This window comes from Bacillus rossius, chromosome 1 (assembly GCF_032445375.1).
Source record: "Bacillus rossius redtenbacheri isolate Brsri chromosome 1, Brsri_v3, whole genome shotgun sequence".
Taxonomy (NCBI): Eukaryota; Metazoa; Arthropoda; class Insecta; order Phasmatodea; family Bacillidae; genus Bacillus; species Bacillus rossius.
The window spans coordinates 284,266,941-284,289,330 of NC_086330.1; the positions used below are offsets into that span (position 1 = coordinate 284,266,941).

The window sequence follows — 22,390 nt, forward strand, 5'->3', positions numbered from 1 at the left end:
GAGAAAATTACAATTAAAATCTTAATACATACAACTTCACACCGCTACATGTGTGATGACAGTAGTAACAACAAAACAACAAGATCTGTGAATCAATCAGGAAGTTTCAAAGGATTACAAATTAGGTTATTATCTATGTGTGTCTCAATTTAATAGATTATTCATCAGAAAACAATGTAGTTCCTTAAAACAATTATTTAAAATTATTGTAAGGTGATTATTTTTATGGAAGGTAAATACAGTAGGATAAATTTACATCATGAAACTGATACACATATTTAATGTAATTATTTTTATGGTTTATTGTAAAATGTCTAACAGAAAAGAATATAATTACAGACAAACAAGTAGGAAACATTTCTTGGCTATTGCTTCATTTGTAACCTTATACATTTGAGATATGTCAGAGCTGCAGTTTGCTGAAACATGATATTTGAATATAGGCCATATTAGGTCTGAACAAGTCTATGAATGATAAGTAAATACCTGAAAAAAGGGAGGTTATTTTTACTCGAAAGTGGTGTTATTTTTCACAAATTTTGCAACAAAAAGCTAGGTTATTTTGTTTTAATGTGCACTTTTATTTCACCTGTGGAAAGCAAACGTATAAAGAAGTGATTAGAGGGGAGGGACAGTTCGCGCAGTAACAATCCAAATATCCGTGGAGAGGAAGGGATAAGGCTCCTGGAACAGCTACATTACAGCTCCTCACCCCCCCCATCCCCCCACCTTCGCAGATCATTTTCGAGGAAATTCTGAATTTTAATCCCATAGCAGGGTGTCATATGTCAGGCCGAAAACATTTAAGAGGCATTATAAACACCGCAGTCAAAACAGGCATAAGTAACTCAGTTTCAAGGCACGGTGTGCCGTTTTTCAACTAAGCTGTTCTTACCCTCCCTGATATTTTAAAAGAAAAACAACATCGGTCAAAACAGGCATAAGTAGCGCAGTTTCAAGGCATGGCGGCATGTACTTTTTCAACTAAGTTGTTCCTACCTTCCCTACTGATGACAAAGGAGGAGGTTTCTGCCTGCACAGTTTATTTTCTAGTCTGTAGTCTAGTGATGAGTGTGTCAAGTCAACAAGCCTAGTGCTGTATTGTGTATGACTGCACTTATGTTCTTTATTATAATTTGTCTTGTGGAAGTGCATCAGTAACACTATGGTTTATATAGTGTAAACATTATTTTAAATATTATACATTCTCTAAAAATTCATTGGTTTTGTGTGTGATAACAATGGCAGCTGGAACTAATTGTGTGCCATTAAAGTGTACAGTGGGAGTTTCTTTAACATCTTGCTGTGATAGTACTACATATACAATGAAGAAAGTTTTATTAAATATTTCAGATTTGCTACAAGAGCAACAAGAACTTTTGCAGTGGTGAACAGGTTTAATTTTTCAAGAAACCGATGTAATATGCTGCCATCATCTGTGTTCATTTCTAACATACTTTGAAAACAATCAGAAAGCCTGCTGTGATTCTTTTAACAGACATTCGACTCCTATTAGAAACAAGAAAAACTTAAGAAAGATTTCCTTAACAAAAGCGAAGGATTTGGAAAAAAGTAAAGGCATCCACTTAATCCCTGGCCATTTACTATGTAGTAATTGTAGAAAAGCATTAACTGAAGAAGCTGAGGCAAAAGAAGAGAGCAGGGAAATATCAGAAACAGAACAGGAAGATGAGGACTTACAATTGGCATCAAGGTTAGTGCAAAAGGATAAACTTAATGAATCCTTAAAAGTACTGGATGTAACACCCATAAAACTTAAATCAGTTCCTTCACATTCAAAATCAGGGTACATTGCAAGAAAGGTAAAGCAAGTAAGCACTTGCTTACAGGAAAAACTGGAAGATGTAATGCAGGCAAAAGAGGGAGATAAGAATTTAATTTGTGATAAAACATGCCACACAGTTTCAGAACAGATTAGGAAAAATTCTGAAGATCTTGAAAAGTTGATTAACTTCATGGAGGAGAAATTACGAACTAATTTGAGTAATAGGGAAAAAAATTCAAATATTGACAATTGCACCAACATCATGGTCACGTAAGGATGTAGCAGAAAAATTCCATGTTTCTGAATACATGGTGAGAAAAGCACGTATACTGGCTGAGAAAAAAGGAATTTTCACAATCCCTGAACCAAAGGAAGGAAGAAAAATTACTCTAGAAATCATCACTTCCGTGGAAAATTTCTATCAAGATGATGAGTATTCATGTATCCTTCCAGGTGCAAAATACAAAATTAGTATTACAAAGAATGAATACAATCAGAAAAGACTTATCTTATGTAACCTTGATGAATTGTACAACACATTCAAACAAAAAAATTCAGATATGAAAATAGGTTTTTCTAAATTTTGCACACTTCGACCCAAGTGGTGTGTTTTAGCTGGGTCACAAGGCACCCATGTTGTATGTGTGTGTACAATACACCAAAATATGGAGCTTTTTGCTATTGCTATGAAACTTCATCCCAAGGAGAATGTACATGCTATGATGGACATGGTTGTATGTAGCAGAAGTAGGAGGGAATCTATGCTAAGGCAATGTGACAGATGTCCAGACAAAAATAATTTAACTACATATTTGAAAAAAATTTTTGAAGCATATGATGACAATGAAGTTAAATATTCTCAGTGGGTTAGTGATGGCCATATGAAACTCCAAAATATTATGATCCCTCTTAACGAGTTCATGGACCTTATAATTAAAAAAGTTAGATGCATCTCATTCCTCATTCTTTCATTTCAAAAAGTCAGACTACTTATGTTAAGCACAGAAAAGAAAATCTTGGTTGTGATGAAGCTTTAATTTTCATGGACTTTGCAGAAAATTATAATTTCACATTACAAAATGAGGTCAAGTCATATCATTGGAACCATTTAAGCTGCACTCTCCAACCAGTAGTTATTTACTCAAAAAATGAAGATCAAAACCTTAAAGAAACATCATTATGTTTTCTCTCAGATGACCTCAATCATGATGTTTCATTTGCCTACACTGTTCAAGAAAAAGTTGCTCAATTCGTAAAAAGTAGACTACCTTCAGTGAAATTTGTTGAGTACATTACAGACGGTTGCAGTGCCCAGTACAAAAACTTTAAAAGTATGATTAATTTGTGCTGTCATCTTGAAGATTTTGGGCTTGAAGCATGTTGGACATTTCATGCTACAAGTCATGGAAAAACAGCATGTGATGGAATAGGGGGTTCTGTGAAGAGAACAGTTACAAGAAGAAATCTGCAAAGTCTACAAAATGACCAAATAACAACTGTTGAACATATGTTTAACTTTTGCAGGAGTCAGTTCTCAAGCATTTCTTTCTTTTTCCTTGGTGAAGAAGAAATCAACAGATGCAGAGTATTTCTTGAAAAACGCTTTGCAACTGGGAAAGCAATTACTGGAACGAGGAGCTTTCATTATTTCAAACCAGTATCAGCAAATGAAATAATAGCAAAGAAAACAAGTCTGGACTCAGAAATTTCCTTTAGATACAAAATATTACAGCAGATAATCCAGTGCCCACCAAGGATTTGCCAAAACTTTAGTGTTATTTTACTTGTGTTTATGAAAGAAAATGGTGGATACGTGTAGTTCAAGAGATAAATGAAGAGGAAGGAGATTATAACATTCAATTCATGCACCCTCATGGACCTAGTAAAACATTTTTCTGGCCAGAAAAAATGGACAAATGTTATGTGTGGCCTGAACACATCTTGTGTGTGGTTAAACCTCCGGAAACCACAACAATGCAAGGACGACTCTACACACTCAATTTTTCCATGCAGAAGGAAATTGATGATAAGTGGGAATCACTGAAGTCCTCAAAATTGTAAAATAAGAGTGAGTTATAATGAATAATTATGTTTTAACTATTTTTAATCTAAAAGAGTTTCAGCAATCACAAAGTTAAATTGATTATTTTATAGACGTGTGTTTCTAAAACCAAACGTTACAATGGTTGTACATAACGATTAAATGGAATTATCATAATGTAAATTTCAAGTTCTATATAATAACGTAACTTCTAGGCCTTTGAAACTTCCTGATTGATTCACAGATCTTGTTGTTTTGTTGTTAGTACTGTCATCACACATGTAGTGGTGTGAAGTTGTATGTATTAAGATTTTAATTGTAATTTTCTCTTGGCAGTTACACAAGTGAGCCTATTAAAATTATTTATTCATTGTTAAGTTTTGTTAAATATAAGTGTCAAATTAAATGTAGCAGTTGTGCCAATATTTTAGGACTGAATTTGAAATTATAGTTACAAAGTACCAAACAATTGTAAAAGTTGAGGGTTGTACCTCATCAAAGAAATGGAAACTCAAAAGCCCACTAGTTTTTTTCCACCATCTTGTAGAAAATTGTCTCCTCTTTGCAATGGTATATGGTTTAGTGAGGTTATCTTGTGACAGAAAAAAGTTGTAGAGGATTTTCATACTGCCTGTAAAATTATCAAAAAATTATTTTTCTCAACTTTGAAGTAAATTTTGACTATGATGGTGATATTAAAACACTAATTGCAATACCTCAACAAGATCTGCATTATATTCTTAGTAGACTACAAAATTTTCAGCTAAATCGGTGCATAATTGTGATTACGAGCGAAAAATATAAGAAAAACTGTCAGCCTGGGGGGTTTCAGGAAATACACATTTTACTACAAGCAGGCCCAGCTTTAAGTGCCTCTAGCTCAGAAACGGTTAGACTAAATGTTATAAAAATTTATGTGTGTTCATAAAATGATACATAGATAAAGTACACCTAATTTCATCAAATTCTGAGATGGGTGGGTTACAAATAATTTTTTTGCTGGATGATTTGGCGTGGAATGACCCTGTTGTGATTGAAGTTTTGTTTCTTCATTATCGAAATGAATCAATGTTTCATCACCTGTCACAATTTGAGTCAAAAAGTGTTCACCATCGTCTGCGTAACGCAGCAAAAACGACAAGGCTGATTCCATTTGCCGCTCCTTGTTGATGTCAGTCAACATCTTGGGTACCCATCGGGCACATATTTTCCTGTATCCGAGATTGTCTGTAACAATGGCGTATAGGGCTGACCTTTAAATGAGCGGAAATTGTTCAGACAGTTCTGAAATCGTGAATCGACGTCTCTTACGAACAACTGCATCAACTCTCTGAACTGTTTCATCTGTTGCTACCGACTTCCTTCCTTGGCCACCTTCATCATGAACATCAATACGGCCTTCGCGGAATTTCCGCCACCACCCTCGCACAACGCCATCGCTCATAAAGTTTTCACCGTACACAACACTCATTCGGCGATGGATTTCTGCTGCAGTGTGCCCTTCTGCCTGTAAGAAACGGATGACTCCACGCAGCTCGCATTTCGCCGTACAGTTTATCGTTGCAGCCATGTTGACATTTCCATAACCAAGCTTCAACTGAGGTGTGAGTTGGCCGCTCCACATGGTTGGTGGAAGGGGGTAAACACCACGAGACGTGTCGATTCGTGTACGAGCGATTAGGGTATCAATTAATGGGCATGCCATTGAGAAATGAAACTGTAATTACACTGCAGGGCACTGTTAAAACGTGGCTGAATAGGCAGGAGGCATCATTTTATGCAGAGGGTATTGGAAAGCTGGTGCATCGGTACGACAAATGCCTCAATCTGCACGGTGATTATGTGGAAAAATAGAGTAAAGATGTACGTTTCTTTTGACATTAAAATAATTTCCCAATTCATTCCAGTTTTTTTATTACAGCCGATCGGAGGTTGAAAAAAAATAACCCTCGTACTTGCAAATTTAAAATCTGGTTGTGATTTTTAGTGCTATAGCAAGAGTGTGCTCAGTTAAATAATACTTTGACTGCTTGCAGCCTATTAAGGAAACAGTACAGATGCTGTAGCGTATATAGTTACATTGAATGTCAATATTACCCTTAGTTTCTTATTAGAGCAATAAAAAAACCAAATACATGTATTGGTTAAATTTTTGTTCTTATCAAATATTTTATGTAACTGTAAGTTGTAATAATAGTATTTTGTTTATTGTTCAAATTGTAACTCCTAATTTGTTATATAATTAGAGTAGAAACCTGATAAAATATTTTTGGTAGAATCGGATTAGGGTTTCTTTTTTTTCTTCAGAAAATGAATTTAATTGTGTCATGTGTAAATTAAGGCTTTGGACAGTAATGGATTTTTAAATGGGAAATGTTTGGGCGGGAAAAAAATTTCCCACATGGAATTATGATTGTATCCGGGGCAGGGGGGATTAACTAAATAAACAGTGCTAATTAATTCTATAGATGCAAGGAATTTTTTTAATGTTCTTCGTAACATTAAAAAATAGATTTTAGGGTTTTTGTGTATTTCATACTTTTGGGGTTCAAAATTTAAATTTTAAACATTAAAAGTTTTATTGTTTGCATCAAGTTCGACTTCTACTGCTTTTTCCCAGCCATTTCCTGTTTCAACTGCTTCAGAGAATGTATTTGGGTCCCAAGTTATCAAGCAATACGCACTATATAATTCATATTCACCCTGTCTTCTTGGTAGTGACGTGGTCCTCCTTTGTGTTTCTGGTAGGTTGCTCATAATCGTTCTCTGTGAATTGTTGTCAAATCCTCAAAAATCTTCACTTTCATCCAGGTCTACATTTTCCTCACATCTATCAGTTTCTTCCATACTAACAGTTACTTCCTGAAAAACCACGTCTGTCTCATCAAATGTAACATCTCGTGACACTCCTACACAATTTGTTACTGGGTCCCACAGCCGGAATCCATTCGGACTATATCCGACCATCCTCACAGGTGTTGCTCTTGATTCCAATTTCCCTGTCTGTGGCAACTTGACAGCCCAGGCCTTTGCACCAAAAATTCTTAACTTAGACAGATCAATCCTTCCATAATACACACCAGCTGGAATCCCCCCACTTAGCACTGTTGTAGGTGACCGATTAATCTGGTATGCAGCTGTTCTGATTGCTTCGCCCCACAGAAATTTTGGCAAGTTAGTCTCAGTGAACATGCTTCTAACTTTGTTAAGTAGAGTCTTGTTCATCCTCTCACTTACTCCATTGCTCTGTGGACTATACGAGGCTGTGTACTCTAATCTCACACCTTTGTCTGAACAAAAAGATTTTAGTTCATTGGATGTGAACTCACCCCCATTGTCACATCGCACATGACTGACAGAACCTCTCCCAAGCTGAGAATTCAACTGGTTGATATACTTTATCAAATTTTCTCCTGCCTCCGATTTGTTTGCAAGCAAGTACACAACAACAAAATGTGAATAATCGTCAATAATAGTTTGATAGTACCTCTCGCCGTCCTTTGTTGGAGGAGTTACTGGCCCCCCCACATCAGTATGCAGAAGTTCTCCAATTCTGTGAGACCTTGGTACCTTGACGTGAGGAAATGGTTGTCTCTCTGGCGACATGAGTCACACACTTTGTTTGAAGTTGGCAGACCCATTGACGTCAAGCTCTTGCGGTTCAAATGTCCGAGCCTCCGGTGCCACAGGTCCTCTATTTCTGCCAGGGTACACTTTTCAGCTTCCCTAAGTGAGAAACTTATGACATACAGTTTCCCAGCCAACTCACAAGGAATTTTCAGATCACTATCATCTATTATTTCTGTCACATTTTCATGAAAGTTCACCCTTTTTCCAGACTTTACAATCTTCACAACATATAGTAGGTTCATTGTCAGGTTAGGGACAATAAGTGCTTCTATTTTTATTACTAACCCATTCTAGTGAAGCCCAAGGGTTCCTACCTGTGTCGCCATCAACTCTTCGCCATTTGTGACTCTGATATTTACCGGCTGCTTGAGTTCCTTAACCTTAGACATATGATTTTTCACGTGCATACCAACTAGATGATCTGTACATCCTGAGTCTAGTATAAACTGAATTTCATGCATTTCTTCACTACACAACACAGTCTTCACTAGTTGCCACAAACAAAACTTCTTTGGTTTGACCTCCATCATCGTAGCATAGATAGATAGTTCTACTTGCGTAGTCATCTCTATTTTCATGCCCACGACTCGGGTGTCTTCCGTAACCTGGGTCCCGCGAGTTGTTAAGATTTTCCCCAGATGATTTATAATTACCCTTATAGCATCTTGGACAATCTGCTATAAAGTGTCCAGTTTCACTACACTCAAAACACCTCTTAGGTTTAGACCTATTGTTATATTATGTAATAAATGAGCTCTCACCTACCTCACTTGTCTGCATATGGTTCAATTTCAATTCAGCATCCAACAATCTTGATTTCACAAAATCCAAAGTCAAATCTGTATCTTTCGTTTCCCGAACCGTAATTACTTTCTCATATTTCTCAGGTAATGTTAATAACAAATGGCGCACAATATCATCTTGCTCGAGCTTTGAGCCCATCCCTTCCAGGTCCCTGACTAAGTTGTCAAAAATATTAAAATGATCCTGAAGAGAAGTCGTACATTTTAGGCTTAACAACTTTTTCCGCACAAGCAACTTTGAAATAGTGCTTTTTCTTTCGAAGATGTTTCTGAGGGCGGTCAACATACCCCGGGCAGTTTCACAGTCCCGAACATAATCAATATGACGATCACTCATGCAGTTTATAATGATATTCTTAGCTCGCCCGTTTACAGCTTCAGCCTCTTCTTTCTTGGTCGAATCAGCCGTACATCTGTCCATTTCTTGATTCACAATCCACTTTATTCCCTTTTCGTCCAATAGGCACAGAACACGGTATTTCCAGTTTTAAAAATTGGTGTCTGTTAACTGTGGATATGAAGTTGTACTGATACTAGTTGCCATGCTTTCAGGCTCGTCCACACTCTAAACTGTTTCGCAACTACTGCTTACAATACCAGCCACGACTTCAACATTAACAGGCCGACTGTTTATCTGTTTCACTGAGTTACTGGGCCCATAAACTGTTAAACTTATTATTAATGGTTAAATAAAACACCCTGGTAACACAATATACCCACATTTATGTCTGCCATTTTCTTGACTCGTTCCAACAACAAACAATTTCCAGTGCTGACAACACAAACAAAGGTTTATTCTCTACAATTAATTCCACTTCTGTAACTCTGATGGATCTTGTTTACACAAATCAACTTTTAAAATATGTCCAAACATAAGTTAAAAACATGTTATAAAAGTAGCTAAACAAATAAATAATAGTTAAACTCATTAAGATAAGATAATGTCATAAAAACATTTTTTTAATCGTAATTTCATCTGTCAAGCCATCAAAAGTTAAAGATGGGCAAGTATTTGACAGACAGACAGATGGAATTTTTCAGGCCATCTGATTGGCTGCAGGACATTTGAGGTGACAGGCCATTGTTATTCAGGCATTACAAACATTATTAGTTTGCAAGTCTTTTGTGAGGTCTTAAATTGTAAATACATAATCTCGTCTATTTTGTGAGGGCCACGTCTCATTATCATTAAGGTCATATCTAGGGATGGGGCGAAGCCTGATTTCCTTGAATCCGAATCCTAACTCAAATCATCGACTGGAATTGCCGAATCTTGAACCCAAAACCGAATCTTTTAACAGTTGTGAGGCACCATGCTCCTGTTTTAAAATTAATCACAAATTAACAAGGAAATAGTATTATAGACCCTACATATATTTATATGTATTTATAGCAGTTACAAGAAAAATAAACCAAGTGAAGTAAATTATGATGTATTTACATGACATAAATATAGGGATGAGCCGGTCGAATCCAAGGGATTCGAGGGATTCAACGAATCTGCGAAGATTCGGCGAATCTGCGAGGATTCAAGTAACCTATTGGTAAAAACCACACACATTAGTAAACATTCAGCCAAGAACAAGAGAAATATGTCCGTAGATATAACCGTATTTACCTGCATATAATGCGATGATTTTTATCAAAATATCCAAAACTGAAAGTGGGGATCGCAGTATAACCGCAAACCTACATCTTTGCCACTCAAAGAATGTTTGGAAATGGCGCGGCGAGACAACTGTGTCAAGGTCAGGGCCGGCGCCAGTAATGCGGGAAAAATGTGAAGTATGTGTTTTAAGGAATGATAGTCGCACATTTTATAATCAAACCGTGCATCAAAAACACATTTCGTTCAAATTAAAACAGAAAAATGGAACTCGAACGAAAGACGGAAATAACGCATAATTATCTTCGTAGTACATACTAACGAAAAAATAGGTAGTTTACTCAGTGGTACTTGATAGAGTGCGCGCGGGGCATTCAATCATCGGCGATTTATCGATAGCCCACTACGTGCGCGCACTCTATACGGGAATCAACGTAACCAAACGTGAATGATGCTAAGATACAACGACATAATTCAACACGTTTGATAATATCTTTAAAAAAATTTCCACATTAAATCAGTTAGTGGTAGTATTCAAACTAATAATAAATTTCAACTTGTAAAACACATAAAACGTTGATATGGGAAAATAACTTTATTGACATCCTGGAGAAAAATAGCGTATATCTTAATGAGAAAAATGGCAGGACCAAAACTTTTTCCCGTGTTTGCAATATGATCTGTGGTGGTGACTGTTAATTGTCGCAATTTGGGGTTATGTTACGAGGGGAAAAAATGTAAATAGCGGAATTGATCGTTACATATTTTACCTGTAGTAGGCCTACTAAGTGTATATCAGGCATGTTCCATTATTATGGTTTTTAAATTAGGCTTCTGTGCTCATTGAATGTCACTATCTTAAGTACCTGACATTCATATTACTTAAATTAACTCATGAGTAGTGTTAAAGTAGGTTTTTTGTTTTAATTTTTTAGGTCATATTAACTACCATCGCATGCCCATATTTCATCAAGTAAGTTCTTTGTATTTGTTTTATGCCTTTTTTATTGGAATAATCTCAGTGTTTTAGGTTCATTAGTACTAGAAAACAACAATTTGAATGAAAAAAAAATTTTTAAAATTTTTTAATATTTTTTTTTCCATGGATTCGGATTCGATATTCAACAAATCCTTAAAGGATTTGACTAAGTATTCGGATTCGGCCAAAAATAGGATTCGTCCCATCCCTACATAAATATGATGCAAGAGCAACATCCACAAAAAGTAAAAAAATTAAAATAAAACAGGTCACTTACAAATTCAAACTAACAAGATGTAATCTTGAAGTATGTCACTTACTTAATGTTCATGTACAAAACAATTACTCACAATTTGTAAATATATTAAGATTTTTGTTCAGAAAAGTTAACATGTTCACACGTTCAGGATCTAGTCGGCTCCTTTTCTGGTCCACAATTAGCCCCACAGTACTGAACAGTCGTTCAGAAAAAACGGTTGCCGGTGGACATGAATGATATTTCTTGGCGACTTTTGCAAGGTTAGGAATATCTGATTTCCGTGTCTTCCAAATTTTAGAATGTTTCCATCTGGTGGAAGTGGCGCCTCCTTCAGGTACATGTCAACTTCTGCTTCAGGTGACTTATCACCAGCAGCAGCGTGAGCACCTGGAGTCAAAAGCTTTGAATAAAATTTCCACATCCCATAAAGTTGATTTGTATGTGAAGGACCCGCCTGCAAGCAGTAACAAAACTACGAATACTGAGTTTCATTGTTACACTGCAAATACAACAAACCTACTTCAGACCTACTTAAATACATAACATATATTAGGGTCTTAGGGTTCCTGTTGTATTTACTTACTGTGTTATCAGATGTTCAATTTGAGTTGTGTTCAGTCTCACTGACATTATCTTTCACAGTAGGCCTAATTTCATTTAGGAGCATATGTTTTGCTGCAGCACATTCAGTTTGACTGTTAAATGCCTTTTCTTTTATTCGTGGATCCAAAAGAACAGCAACAGCATATTCCTGGAAATGCAAAAAAAAATTTAAATTCAAATTGTAAATATCTAATTTGTATTAACTGAAATTGCATAAAGTGCTTGCAACCAAATGTTTAAAATTTAATACATTGGCTGTCTTCGTTCAACAATTATGCTAACTGATGCAAGTAATGTTAATTATACAGTTCACTTTGCGTGTTTCCATTTCTTTGAATCTGAGCTTCAGCGATGCTAGCAAGTCATTCCGTACACTAATTAAACCAGGTAGGTTGAGGGCTTCCAAATGCTCGATTGTGCTGTTCACAATAATTATTGGTATGACCTCATATATGGTCACACTTGACGACGAAAGAACAAGTGTGGCTTGGTTGAAAATTTCTAATACCTCTGCTATATTTTTCAACAGCTCCCACTGAGTTGATGTTAGTTCTTCGTTGACACCTGCTGACTGACTTTATGCTAATGTGACTGCCTGATTTTGTTCCAACAAGCGCTGAATCATGTGCAACGAAGAATTCCACCGCATTGTTTCATCTTGCACTAGCCGATATTGTTTGACCCCCAATGTAGCTTGAGCTTTTTTGAGCACTTTGGTAGCTGCAGTAGAATGCTTGTAGTGTCCAACCACCCGACAACACACATAAAAGATATTAGACAAACTGGTAGATTTTAAAACTGCATCGTGTATGACCAGTTGTAAGGTATGTGCCAGGCAGGGAAGATGTTGATAGGTCGAAGAATTCAAGGCAGCTGTGATGTTGCGAGCATTATCCCTGACAATGACAAAAATGTTGTCTTTGATGTTCCATGATTCACACGACTCCAATATGAAATGAATGATGTTTTCTGCATTGTGGGAGATTTCCAAGAATGGCCTCACTTCAAGAGCAACATGACATGCTTCATATTCACTGTCAATAAATTGTGCTGTGATGCCCATAAAATCATCCTTAGCAGATGATGTCCACATATCTAATGTGAGTGAGATTTATTCTGCTTGCACTAAAAGTCCCTTGACTTTCTCACATGTAGTTTGGTACATTTCTGGTATAAGTGTATTTGCCAGAAATTTTCTCGAAACCATTGAATAACGAGGTTCCAGAAATGCAATAAGCTTTTTGAAGCCTTTGTTTTCTACAACAGACAGTGGCTGATTGTCTACACATATAATTTCTGCAATATGCCTACCTATGTGTTTTCCTTTGCCATCTTTGCTTGAAAACTTACATTTTTTTGTCATGAATTGTGCTAGTGTGGGCTGTGTGAGTGATGGTTCATTGTTTTGAGGTTCAGATAAGATTCTACTAGGCCCTGCAATTTCTCCTCAACCGGAAGATTCACTATTCTCCCGTTTATCAACAGCGATTTGGGCTGAATGGAGTTTAAGATATTTACGTAACGCACTTGTTGTACATGACTTTCCGCGGGATATTTTTGCACCACAAAACAGACATGCAGCTTTGGTGGTGTCGGATTTGTCCAGAACAAAATGTTCCCATACGTCTGACATCTCTGATTGTGATTGTCACGTAAATGACTTTAAATCACCATTCACAACAAAAGATAAACCACATGTTACATGGAAATATTCAGTTCAGTAGAAAAACTTACACAGATAAAATCAATACCGATAACAAATTAATAAACAGATGGGATGAGACGCCATTGTTCCATGCCCAGTGTCATCAATACTTAGTGTGTGAATTGCGTGTTGTGAATATTGTTTGTTCGAACTTCGTTTCTGTTAAAAACTTTTACATTTGTTTGTGAACTATTTTATTCATTTATATTCTTGATTAAAACATTTCAAAAACAAATTCTCATATGCTTAAAGAAAACGGAACAGTGTTTGATGAGTTTGAAGTTAATGCAGCTGACGATGCGCCGCGGTCGCGAGTCGTGAGTGGAAGTTTGGTGCTTGATTAGGTTACGGCGCAAACGGTAAAAATCAATAATACTTTTGCATCACTGCTTGTATTTTGAAAAGTGGCAGATTTATTAATAAATTCGTAAACTGTTGTATGTAGGCAAAACATAATATCAACACAGTTTAGGCTGGATACATTCTTGTTTATAACATCTGATGCCTTCCTAACCTCAAATATGTTGTGCTTTTACTGTTTATTGGGTATATAAAGTCAAAAATTTATTCTTGAGAAATTTCAGTTTTAGTACAGATTAGCGGTTAGGATTTTTTCTATAAATAACCCATACAAGCAGTTTATGCATTATAAATAAAAAAACACCTAATCCTTTGATGAATCCTATATCAGGCCTGCCGAAGCTTCGAATCCCTAGGATTCGGCGGATATTGGATTCGGTCGCCCCATCCCTAGTCATATCTCGTTGTGGGATAACAAAGGCATGCACTTTCTTATCGCAGGACAGGCATTACGTGTGGAGGCATGTCAGTAATTTGTAGTTACAAATACAAACAGCTTATGATAGCTGCCTCAATAAAGACGTGTACTTCTTATAAAATGTTGTGTGTGGTAAAGTTGTTTGAGGTGTATCACACAACTGTGTATGTTGTCTGGTAGGTCTTGCCTAGTTTCTGAACTAAGCGACAAGTCGTCTGGTGTTCCCGAGAGTTCCGCCGCGTCTCGGTGGTGGTGGTGCGTTGGCCGGCAGCTGAACTACTCGGGACAACACGACCAGGAAAGAGAGCAGCTCCGAGCTAGCGTTTGCTCTTAAAAGTACATGGTCCTGTTTGGTCTGTTTGTTGCACGACTGTCAGTACATAGCCATTCAAAGAATGTGCATTCAAAGCTTATGTGCAGTGTTGTGACTTGAAAACTTTAATTCCTCAATTAATTGCCAGGAAGAGTATGACAAGTGCAGATTGAAACACATGTAAGAATGGATTAAGAGTGTGGTTTAATATCTTATTTCATATATACAGTAGAATCCCGCTGATGCGACCCCTCACGGTTTCCGGAAAAATGGACTTATAAACGGAATGGTTGCAATAGAGAATTCGGGCCAATATTTAACCCCCCCCCCCCCCCCCCCCCCCCCCCCCCCCCCCAATATATCCAAATACATAAAAATAATCACCTTTTTTTCGCATGGATTTCATATTCAAATAGTCTATGGTTTTAAAAAAGACAACTCTTTAAATTCATATTACAGCATTTAAAGCATGAAGTCTCCCGAAAAAATGATACCTTAGAAAGCAATATTGGAGTTCCGTTACCGAGAAAAAAAAATTTCATCACAGTGAAACGTGTCCATTTTCGCCATCTTTGTATAGAAAAATCAGACGATTTAGTGTTGAAATGATAACTTTTTATTAATGGTTTATTATGTCTCTTGCGGGCTGTATTAGTGTGGCGTTTGAAAGGTTGCATCCTGTGACACAATAGCAATATGTACATTACGGGTGGTCTGGCGGCGCTTATCATTCTGGTCCGTCTGGCTGATGTGCAGGAATGCGAGAAGTAGGATAAGTATAGGAGGGGAGGGGTGTGGACGGGTAAGTGAGGGGAATGAGAGCGGAGCTGCTGGCTGCACACGCATCTGCTCGCCAGTCGCCACTGTCTGGCGACACAGACACTTGTATTTTATTCACTGGCTGACGATGGAACTTAGCAAAGTAAATGTGTTTGCCAATTTGGGCAGGCAGTAAGTTGTTTAGGCACTAGGCTTGCATGTCAGTTAGGCATGGTCGGGCAGCGAAATTTGACTTTGAACGGGCTCGGGTGGATAATTGTCCAAACTTTTCAGGCTCTGGCAATCTTGGTCGGCCTTGAACACTACTTTGTGACTGAGCATGCGCCGTGCGTACGCGTGTGTTTGTGTGTGTGTGTGTGTGTGAGAGAGAGAGAGAGGCTGGCGACCAGCAGCATTGTTAGCTAGCGAGAGTGTGACGGTAAATGTCGACCTTGACCACTTCCGCTTGCTGCAGGGCTCGCTCTCTTTTATCTCTGTCTCCCCTCCCACAAATATATTGGCTGGAAGGTTCTCTTGCCCTTCACCTTCTTTATCTTATCTCTCACGCACACTTAAAGCACCTAATACGTCGTCTCCTTAAATACAATACATACTTACGAATACCTTAGAAGTGCTGATTGACGCAAATTACACGTTAGCTAATTTAATTCTAAATACACTTTGAGTTCAGTTAACAATTATTATGCTACAGATTAGTGTAAGAAGTAGAGCAGTACATACATATATAAACAATAAAAGACAAAGAACAATTTAAAAAACAAAAATGAAAACTCACCAGATACAGCACTATCCAACAACATTATACATGCGGTGGTTGTTCATTCATTTTTAAACATACGGAAGCACTGTTATTTTTTCACCTTCGTATCTACCACTAACACAAAAATAAGTTATTTTTTAGTAGTATTGGTTTTTGAACACAATGCAGTACAAACAATTTAGGCATACAATTTATATTTTGCACATTAAACTGTCAGGCTTTCACATCCCAAACATCATTAGAACCCATGCAGATAAATAAATACCGATCTTAGTAGCGCAGTTGGTTGCATGCCGGCTGGGTTCGCGTAAGTCATAGGTGTTAGATTAATTTTTGTTCGTCAGTCACACATGTTAAGTCTCTTGATGACGTTAACGTTGACGAGACGTAAAACCAACAACATTATCGAACAGAAACACAAACAAAAAATTAACACACCTAACATCCATCGCCTTACTTTTTAAAAAAGTCCGTTATGGTTGCTTGCTTTTTCTTCATGACTAAATTTTCCACAAACTGTTTCAATTGCGTGAACTGGGACCACACAGCGTCACTCGCACCATGCCGCCTCAGAATATATTCATAGACGTCCCCAGCTTTGAGGACGTCTCTCGTCGGCACAGCTTCGGAATCTTCTGCTTCCTCCTCCTCCTCCTCCTCCTCGTCGCTCGGCTCCTGCCCTTGGGCGTCATCGGTACCATCTAGAGTACCCAAACTGCAATGTTGTCATCCGCTGTCACAAACTCTGCAAACGTGCAGTCTGCGGTCAATTGCTGCCACGTTTTGTCGTCGCATGGCCGAGTGAAGGTCTGATGCTGCGGCTGCATCGAGGGGCCCGGCTGGGGCTCGGCGTCCACTGTGGGTGGGTCGTCAGGGTCGTCGGGGTTTTCAGGGTTGGTGGCAGCGAGAGGCACATGGACTGCAGCCTCTTCGTCGACTGGTGTGACGAAGTGGGCATGTCGGAAACAGTTGGCATTACTGCTGGTTTTAATTCCCTCCAACTGCTGACAATCGCTTCAATTGCCCTAAACACGTCCCTCTTCTTTAACTCTTTCCCGGTGTTTAGCTTCAGCACCATGCTCCGCACAAGCATTTCCTGGAACTTCAGCTTCACCTGCTGGATTATCCTCTGGTCCAGAGGCTGAAGCCACCAGCTCTATATTCCTGAGGTTATCGAGCCCGGGATGTGCGGGGCAATTGTCGACGAAGAGGACGACTTTCCTGTTCATGACACCCATCTTGGCGTCAAAACTGCGAAGCCACTTCGTGAAAACTGCCGCATTCATCCACGCTTTTCTGTTGAAATCATAGTCACAAGGAAGAATATTCCCCTTGAAACCTCTCGGTTTTTTAAACTTTCCTATTACAAGGGGCTTCATTTTGTCGCTGCTGTCCATGTTGCAGCACAGAAGGACCATGAGGCGCTCCTTGCTCCTCTTCGCACCCTTGCATATGACCCTTTCGCCGCAAGAGTGTAATCTGGCAAGAGATTATAAAACATTCCCAGCTCGTCTGCGTTATAAACAACTCGAGGCTGGTAGCGGCTGAGGATGTTTTGCAGCAAGGGCAACCACTCACTCACAGACTTCAGATCAACCGACGCACTTTCGCCGACGATCTTGTGGCTGGATATTCCGTGCCGAGTCTTGAAACGATTCAGTCACCCGATTGAACACTTGAAGTCTGTTATTCCTAACTTCAATGCAAGTTCGTCCGCCTTTGCCAACATCATTGGCCCGCTCACAGGCAAATTTTGAGCTCTCAGCTCACCAAACCACTCCACCATAGCTTCATCCAAGTTCTCGTACGTCGCGCCCCTCAAATTTTTCAATTGTATATTGCGGCCTTCCTTCTGTACTGCATTTATAATTTATTCTCTCTTTTTAAGAATCGTGAAGAGAGTAGACTTCGGAATGCCATTTTGCTGTGCTATCTTCGTCTTGAAAATTGTCTTCTTATCCACTTGCTGGATAATCTCGTATTTTTTCATTAGCGACAAACTGGCTCGCTTTACACTCATTTTCACGAATCCACGAGTCCGTGTAAATTCAAAAACAAGTCACAATCGTCAACAATGCTTTGCAAAATCAGGCCAAAATTGTAAGCAAATCAAATTCCGTGTAAAACTGTGTGTGTTGTCAACGATCGTTCATAGAATCAAGCCAACAATGTTACCAAATCAAAATCCAAAAACAAATGCGTGTGTCGTCAACAATTATTCACAAAACCAAACCAGTAGTGTAACCAAATCGGCGTGCAAGAAACGTCAACAATCACTAATAAAAACCAAGAGAAATCTGAATCAACAAGCGAGAGTAGCGTATCCACAAGTGAGCAAGATCACACTAACCAGTCGCAAGACAAAGGCATGGGACCGGAACGGCAATAGACCCGCTCTTAGATGCTATCAGGTGATGCACGCAGTTTACCGGTATTGGCTAGTGTGGACAGTCTAGAGGGGTGGTATCTTTTTTTTAGCCGTCTTTTGTATGCCTGCCTGCTTAAAGTACAGTGCTCGCCAAGATAAATGTGAACACATAGCGCCCAACAAAGTCTAACAAACTTGTTTTTCAGTTGATTTTACTCAAATTTTTGACTTTCTCTGCTCAAATTTTTCACGGTTTCTCAAAAAACTGTCGTATATACGGAATGGAAGCATCACAGGGGGGTCGCATCTGCGAGATTCTACTGTAATTTTATATTTTTTCCGGTAATTTAAATTCACTCAGTAATACAACTATAGTTTAAGAGTTACAAACAATTTTAACAATTCAATAAGTGCTAAATTTAAAACTGTTAACCATCCTTTTTGTTCATGCGAGATTGAAATACATATTAATTAGCCTTAAAAATTCTCAAACCAATTAAATAAACACTTATTAAAATAACACCATTTATCAACTACTACTATAGTTACCTATTTGATGAATTTATAAAAAATCATTTAAAAAAGTTATGCAAGCATAATTTACGATACTACTCCCTTAAGTGTGACTTGCCAAAGATGCCACTTTTTGTAGCACACACTTGATTGACCAATAGAAATCTTTTATCAGGGGGAGTTTTTATGTTTTTTTTTAAATCTCATAGGTGTAGAATACTGTTGTTGTGATGAATTATAGTTTGTATAGATACAGTATTAATATCTAAGTTTGTGTGATTACTGCTCTTCTCTAACAAAATAAAACCAATATTATAGAGAACTTATGGAAATTATAATCCATCATTTATGTTCACCTCATTATGAAAATTATTTCAGAACTAAGTAAAGGTACTTTGGTTCATTCTTTTTCATACAATATACACATCATTTTCACTTCAAGCTTTTTATAGATGTTTATACTTGAACAAAAATTACACACACGCGCACGCGCACACACACACACACACACACACACACACACACACACACACACACACACATATTGTTCCGTTAAAAATTACCGCCTATACTCGTGTGAAAATAATGATTGTAAATTGGTAAAGGGGTAGTAGTACCCTAAATTATTTTGCTACTATAATTTTGTGTTTGTTCTGTGATTTTAAATAAAACCATATAATTATTGTTAATAAATTGTATAAACCCAACAAGTGTGTAACTAACATCTTAGAACCTGAAAGGCTAATTTATATTTCTATCCTTGCATGAATTGAGAGCATTTAATCTGGTACACAGTTTTTTAATTAACCGTTTGTTGTTCCTTTGTTGTAAAACTCTTTATTTGTATGGCATTGTTCATAAATTACAAAAAAAAATGGTTTTCATTAAAACTTATCTTTTTGGTATTTTGGGTAACCGATTTCCATTGATTTATAAATTATGTTCAAAAAAATTATCTTAAAACATTGATAAAACTTTTTAAAATATTAAAATTCATAAGCAAAATCTCTCTATTTTAAGACACAAAATAATTCAGGGTACTACTACTCCTAAGTGAAAAAATATGAACTAATATATATTTATATATTATTTTTCTAGTTAATAGACTTAGGGAAATAAAAAATACAGTATTTTTTCATTAGTTTGGGTTCCATGGTTATTGATTCATGCTAATGCTGTGTTTTCAGGTCAGTTGGGGTTTTTGCTCAGTTTGAAAACTTATACATGATGTTGGAATAAGAACAGAAGTTTGGGACAGTCATCAAAGCTACATCTTGTGGAAGAGATGTGAACTGCTTTGGTGTCATAAGACGTATATATCTAAGCCTAGTTTGTAGAGTGATATTGAAGTGATCCTTTGTGTTTATATTAGTTTTACTTGTAGAAGAACTGTGGTTGTCACTGATCTCATCTATTTGTACACTTGTATTAAAAATAAAATGTGAGTTTGTTTGTAATCAGTGAACTCCTCAACTATATAACCAATGTCAAAAGTTCTTACACTGTTATAAATCTACATTATTTCAAATGGTCTGGGTTTTTTTCTTGAAACTGGAGAAACACAATACAATTGACCGCTTTTTTGCTGAGGAACAGCTACAAATTTTAAGAAATTAATTTTGTGTGTCCAGTGATAATCTAAATTACCCATGTAAGCCTCATTTCCCTAATATTTATACCATAACCAAAAATATATTTTGTTGAGAATAAGTCTCATGCCAAACTTTTAATAACTGAACTTGAATTTCAAGTTTCAATCAAATGTTAAGTCTGGACTTACATATTTATCCTAAATTATTTTAACTTTCCTGTAAAAATAATAACATTCTCTTCTACCAATTTTTTTTTACTACTTATTCTTCCCACAATAGTGCTATTAAATTTACAAATATTTCCATTAAAAATCTTTGTTAAATCCATGTGTCAGAAGATATCAGCAGTAAATATTTTATTTATGGCGTTACTGTTTAAATGAAAACATGTTTACAGTGATGTGAATAAATAAGTCATAAATTTAAAATGGCTACCAACCTTAGCTGTTTTGTTTACTGCAGTGAATCGCCATTAATATCTCTGCCACGAATGATCAAAATGAATGCTACGTTACAAAGATTAATAAACAAAATAAATCAGGAAATTACTGAAGAAGCAACATGCAGAACAAATTCTCAACCTTCAAAAAAAAATTTTTATCACAGTCACTCAAAAATAAATCTTAATTTTTGTAATCGTCAAGTATACAACTTTCTGCGACAGTATAGCACAGTTTTCTATTTCCTCATCCTTTTTAATCATTTTAAGGTTTTTCAGCAACGTTACTGCAAACCATTGGAAATTATTGCAATGTCTTTCTCACAAAAACATGCAGGATGTCTGCCGTTCATTCAGCAACAGCAGGTTAACCAACCTTAGAGCTTTTCATAAGTTGTGCTTTGCAGTGTTGGCAAGTTTTGAATGAGTTACACACCATGCTATTTCAACACACATTTTATGAAAAAATGTGCATTGATTATTTGGGTAAATATAGTAATATGGACAAAGTTTTATGCTGAAATAACACAAAAACGTGTGTCGGTACACAATATAATACACCAAAATACTAATTAATACACTATGTAGACAGAAATGCTAATCAATACTTGAAATAAAGAAGTTTTTTAACTTCACCTACAGCATAAAGATTTTTATTAACATGTTTAAGGAGTTGATGATGTAATGAAACTTGTTATTATAGTGTGGCAATTGTAACAGAATTTTTGATAAAACCAATTGAGAAAATTGTTTTCCCTGATTCACAAATTACCTCTTATTACCTCAATTTTACAGTACCAACTTAGTTTTGTATTTAAATTCCCCAAATGCTTGCTTATGTATGTTTTATTATGAGTAAAAGTAAATCTACTACAAAAATTAATGTTTTCAATTATTTTATCTTTAAAATAAAAACTATATTTTTAATATTGCACCATATTAATAAACTGTTTTAATATGTGTTGGCGAATCAAATCCTTCAATACCATCAAATCTGTAGTATTCAATATACAGTATGTCCGAAAAGTCTTTCCCTTATTACACAAATTAATAACATCTGCTAGAAGTAAGATAAAAATATCAAACTGGTGACAAAATGTTGAGAATCTATCCAAGTTTTTTTCAAACATAGTGCACTTTCACATGAGAACCTTTGGTACCACGTAGCACTAGTCTATATTCAATTTCCATCCACAAATAGCCAACATCTTTGGAGGGATCGATGCAATGACTCTGGTTATCCATTGTCGCAGGGTTTCAATATCTGGTACATGTGTTCGGTAGACCTTGTCCTTGACATAACCCCATAAAAAGAAGTCTAATGGGGTTATGTCAGGAGAGTGTGGACCGATGGTCCATCACGACTGATCCATCGTCCAGGAAAGGTCATATCAAGATAGGCACGGACCTCCAAACCCCAATGCGTCTTGTTGTA

General features: G+C 36.9%; 1 protein-coding gene across 7 annotated transcripts in view; it reads left to right on the forward strand.

Annotated features, from left to right (window-relative positions):
* Positions 1-22,390, forward strand: part of LOC134527671 (serine/arginine repetitive matrix protein 2-like) — a 195,767-nt gene that overhangs the window by 124,250 nt on the left and 49,127 nt on the right. The window contains exons 11-12 of one of the 7 annotated variants that reach the window (XR_010074244.1): positions 14,371-14,526; positions 20,112-20,452. The exons of 5 other annotated variants lie outside the window; for them this stretch is intronic. Coding sequence is in view for 1 of the 2 variants with exons in the window: in XM_063360560.1 (XP_063216630.1) it covers positions 20,112-20,152 (41 nt within the window). In the remaining variant the exon portion in view is untranslated. Of the gene's footprint in view, positions 1-14,370; positions 14,527-20,111; positions 20,453-22,390 lie in introns of those variants that run through there. One more of the 7 variants, XM_063360560.1, reaches the window with a different exon arrangement.